General features: G+C 40.1%; 1 protein-coding gene across 1 annotated transcript; it reads left to right on the top strand.

Moving 5' to 3' along the window:
- The first annotated feature begins 3,825 nt into the window (after window positions 1-3,825).
- On the top strand, window positions 3,826-4,713 carry LOC143273963 (vomeronasal type-1 receptor 4-like). Its single transcript, XM_076574885.1, has one exon. It carries the CDS (start codon window positions 3,826-3,828, stop codon window positions 4,711-4,713), a length of 888 nt encoding a protein of 295 aa, XP_076431000.1.
- Window positions 4,714-4,919: the final 206 nt, after the last annotated feature.

Raw genomic sequence — 4,919 nt, 5'->3', positions numbered from 1 at the left:
AATACGGTGGATGTTGCTCACTGTTTTTATACATTAACATTGACTCTTACCACATTATACTGAATGGAGGTGGATATTCAAATCTCAAGAACGTGGTAAAGATATGTCTTAGTCATTGTCATTCAAGGAGTCTCAAAGGCCACATCGACTCTAAGGATGAAACATCTTGACAAAAAGTGTATTGTTTTCCATCTGCACAGATGTGGCAGAAGGGTCCACTCAAAACATCTTCCTGGGAAAGTTCATGGCTTCTCAGTAAGTACAACACCAGGGAGGCAGAGCTTTACATGACTTTGCACATGATACCTGTTGGACAGTGGGTATCTTAACGATGTTATATTTCCTACATGTTTGATCAACCATTGCATCAGTGAAATCACAAATAATGAACAATTTTGTGATGCTGTTCTGACAACAACATTTCAGTGAATTCACACCCAGTCAGCATCACAGTTCACAAGTATAGGATGATGTTTGTTTGGGTACATGGTCTCAAACTGTGATTCCATCAGGGTTGTGTACAGACAATAGCTGCCATTTAACCAAAAATCTAAAACCTGAAATCTCAGCTTCTGACACCACAGGAGAGAAGAGTCACTTTACACTTTTAGCCTGTCCCTCTGTGATCCTCACTACTCAGTTAAAAGTTTTTCCAGTTTACTGATGGGAACAAGTGTTTTTCAGAGGTGATGTCAACTGTCTCAGCATAACTTTTATTGTCCCTTCCTGTGACAAGATTCTGTCATCCTCTTGGGGATGTGCTCTGAGAACATTCATCCTTCATCTTAAGGGTCTCCATCAACTTTGTACCTATATGAGGTTTGTAGGTCCCGTTGGCCACTGAATATCCTTCTAGAAGCCAGCAACACTGATATATCCTACCTGCATAAGCTGAGATTTCGGGTGGGATAACCAGGAAGCTTACTTTCTAGGAAGCAGGGACTGAGGGCAATGTGTGAAGTTACAAGTATACTTGACTTTGGGATTGCTTCATTATGAAAGTATCACTTACATTCAATGAGTTGGTTCTCTCAGATACCTAGTATGCAAAGGACAGGGCCTTCACTGGAAGTTGGGTGAGAGCACTGCACCTCTGAACTGATCCTCCTCTTTCAGGAAACAGCTCCTGCACAGGATGAATGCTCATCATGGAGGCTGCAGTTGAGATACAAAAAACTGAATTCCTCCTTATTGGTGTTCTTTTCTGAGAAATTGACAGTGTATTTTTTCCCAGTAATGTGAGGTCCTGGTGACTAAAACAGTTTATGACTGTTTCTCAGAATTCATCTGCCCTTGGCTTTCTTTTATGAAACCTAGATCCTGTTCACTGGGCTGGTAAAATATCTCCTAAATATAGTTAGTTTCAAGAGAAATTTCAGAGGTGTTTGATGGCCTCTGCATATTTACACCTCAAATTCTGTTGCCCATGGGGACTTTATATGAATGCAGAATATTTTCCCCTTTTGTAAATTGGTGTGTATTGTGGCACAGTGAGAAGTTATTAATCTTTTAGAGGTCTTCTTTTTCTCAGCTGTGAAATGAGGAGCAAGTGGCAAGTTGCTGTTTCAATATCCAAATTTTATGTCTGTTGGCCTTTGAGTAGCAGAATGAATTCAACCTCATGTCATACAGTTCTAAGGCCCTTAATTTTTTAACTTCCCCCGACATATATGTCCATGTCCCCCAGAGCTTACTTTTAATTTGTTTGGTTTTGAAACATGTCTTTTTCACATAGTCCTGGCTGTTCTTGAGCTTGTTATGTAGACCAGGCAAGTCTCAAACTCCTAGAGATCCTTGTGACTCTGCCTAAAATGTGTTGTAATTAAAAGTATGTGATTCAGTTCCCAACACACACCTTGCTTTTCAATCAAACAGTTAGATATGTCAATTATTATTGGGCTACTGTTAGGGACCCATTCTATCTATGTCAGTATTCTAATAGCTGTCAATTTCTGTAACATTTATCCCTATATTAGTGTAATTTTATATCCTCAGTTAAAAATACATACTACTTTTGTTCATTATTTCCTTATTGTGTCTACTGGACTTTTATTTCATTACAATGAGGTGAGTGATCTCACTAGTGATCCTCCTAACGAATACATGCATTCTTTGGATCCTGTTTTAAACACATTCAAAAATCACCTGCTATTTTCCATTTTGTAGACTTGTTTAAGTATTATAGTTATATTTTAAATTATATACAATCAATTAAAAGATTAAAGTAATTTTGCAAACACGTAAGACTAAAATAAGCACATAAATATACACACAGACATGCAACTTCCATTACATGTGAATATGCAGACACAGAAGAATTCAAATGTTTTCTTTCCTGGAATCTGAGGGTCACTGTCTCTTTTCTTGTTTGTTTATTACTCTACATTTTTCATTCTCCACTTTGATTGCTCTTTTATTTTTCTCTATTATGTTTTCTCATTTTTCGACTTTGGAGAAGTTTGTATAATATATGTTGATCATTTTCATACCTCCCCGAATTCTCCCAAATTTACCTTCTTCCTCTACCTACCTACCTTTGTGTCTTTTAGAGGTTTTTTTTTTTTTTTACAGTTCTTTTATTATTTTTTATTTTATTTTACAATATCACTCATTTCTACATATCAGCCACGGGTTCCCCTATTCTCCCCCCTTCCACCCCCTCCCCTTACCCCCAGCCAACCCCCTATTCCCACCTCCTCCAGGACAAATCCTGCCCCGAGGACTGCGATCAACCTGCTAGACTCAGTCCAGGCAGGTCCAGTCCCTTCCTCCCAGACTGAGCCAAGTGTCCCTGCATAAGCCCCAGGTTTCAAACAGCCAACTCATGCAATGAGCACAGGACTTGGTCCCACTGCCTAGTTGCCTCCTAAACTGATCAAACCAATCAACTGTCTCACCTATTCAGAGGGCCTGATCCAGCTGGGGGCCCCTCAGCCTTTGGTTCATAGTTCATATGTTTCCATTCATTTGGCTATTTTTTTAATAGTTGAGTAAAACTGAAATTTATTATAAGCCACAGTCGTCCTAGGGACCTCCATGCTATATATATAGCCTCCATGGTTCTATGGGTTGTGGTCTGATTGTTCTTTATTTTATATCTAGAATCCACTTATGAGTGAGTACATATCATGACTGTCTTTCTGGGTTTGGGTTACCTCACTCAGGATGATTTTTTCTAGTTCCATCCATTTGCCTGCAAATTTCATGCTTTCATTGTTTTTCTCTGCTAAGTAGTACTCCATTGTGTGTATGTACCACATTTGTGATCTTGGGTGTATGACCACTGACTGTAGCATGGCTGATTTATTGGGGCCACCTTTTAAAGGAAGCTGACTACCCTTTCCTAGTAGTTACCAGTTATTAATACTATCTTACTTAGAGGTTACTAAGCTGGAGCTGGACAGTTTCCTTTCTTGTAGGTATCTGCCTTTTCCATGCTTCTTAATGGAAATCTGAGGATTTTCTGCATCCAGGACACTCATATGAATGCAGGTTGATCATTAGTCACTTTCACAATAGCACTGTTGATTTTAAACCAAATAATAATTGTAAAGCACTTAGAAATGCTAATGGAAATATAAATTTTAATTTTTTCCACTATGCCCTAGTTAATTTTCTGCAATTCAAGCACAGTAGGAATTCACTAAGACTTACCAAAATTCTTACTAGAAAGACACATTGTAACACCACTCATGAACATAAGGTTATAGTGATTTTGCAGTACATTGTTTGACATTCTAAGAAGACAGTCCAGCTTATGTAACAAGTGCTTTCTGGATCTGTTGTGTAGGTACCAAGACCATAACAGGAATGAGCTCTAGAAAAATGGCTGTGGGCATCTTCTTCATGTCTCAGACTGCACTGGGAATGCTGGGGAACTCAGCCTTGCTTTGCTGTTTTATCATTGCTGACTTCTCTGGAATCAGGGCAAAGCCCACAGACCTGATTGTCAAACACCTGACCTGGGCCAACTTCATTGTTCTTTTCAAAGGAATCCCACAGACCATTGCTGTTTTTAGTCAGACTTACTATGTAGATTATGTTTCATGTAAACTTGTCTTATATTTTAATAGAGTTGGCAGAGGAGTTTCGCTTATCTCTACATCCCTTCTGAGTGCCATTCAGGCCATCACCATCAGCCCCAGTCATTCCATGTGGGCACAGCTCAAAGTCCGAGTCTTGAATATCATTAGCCCTTCCCTGGGTCTGTGTTGGGCCCTCCAGATGTTGGTATATGCCTTCATTCTGGTGTACACAACTGACATAAAGGGTGGAAGAAACGTTACTGGGATAAAAATTTTTGAATACTGTGCTATTGTGAAGCTTCAGAGACCAATCAACACACTTACTCTAATCCTATTGACATCCAGTGATGTCTTGTTTTTGGGACTGATGATGTGGGCCAGTGGCTACATGGTGTTTATCTTGCTCAAACACAAGCATAGGGTCCAACACATCCACAGATCCCTCTCTATTACGTCATCCCCTGAGACCAGAGCCACCCAAGGAATCCTCACCCTAGTGAGCAGCTTTGTGCTCTTCTATGTAATGTCTATTGTCTTTACAGCTTACCTGTCTGTCCTTGAAGGAACTGGTAGGTGGGTGTCTAATGCAGATGCAGCCATGGCTGCATGCTTCCCAGCATTCTGTCCCTTTCTGCTCCTCAGACACTACAGGTCCATTTTCAGTCTCTGCTGTCCCAGTTCTTACTAGACAACACTCAGCATGCATTGTTAGGGAGCTCTAAAAGCTGTGCTGTCTGCATCCCCCTTTCCATGTCTCAAGGATTAAGAAGACTGCTCATTTAGAGGGCTTGGGTTCAATTCCCAGCATCAACATGGAAACTGTCACAACCACAGTTCCAGGGTAACTATTCAACTGGATGTGTGGCCAGCAACAGTCAGTTAACTCTTTTGCCT

This window comes from Peromyscus maniculatus, chromosome 1 (assembly GCF_049852395.1).
Source record: "Peromyscus maniculatus bairdii isolate BWxNUB_F1_BW_parent chromosome 1, HU_Pman_BW_mat_3.1, whole genome shotgun sequence".
Taxonomy (NCBI): Eukaryota; Metazoa; Chordata; class Mammalia; order Rodentia; family Cricetidae; genus Peromyscus; species Peromyscus maniculatus.
This window is presented reverse-complemented; position numbering and strand designations above follow the sequence as displayed.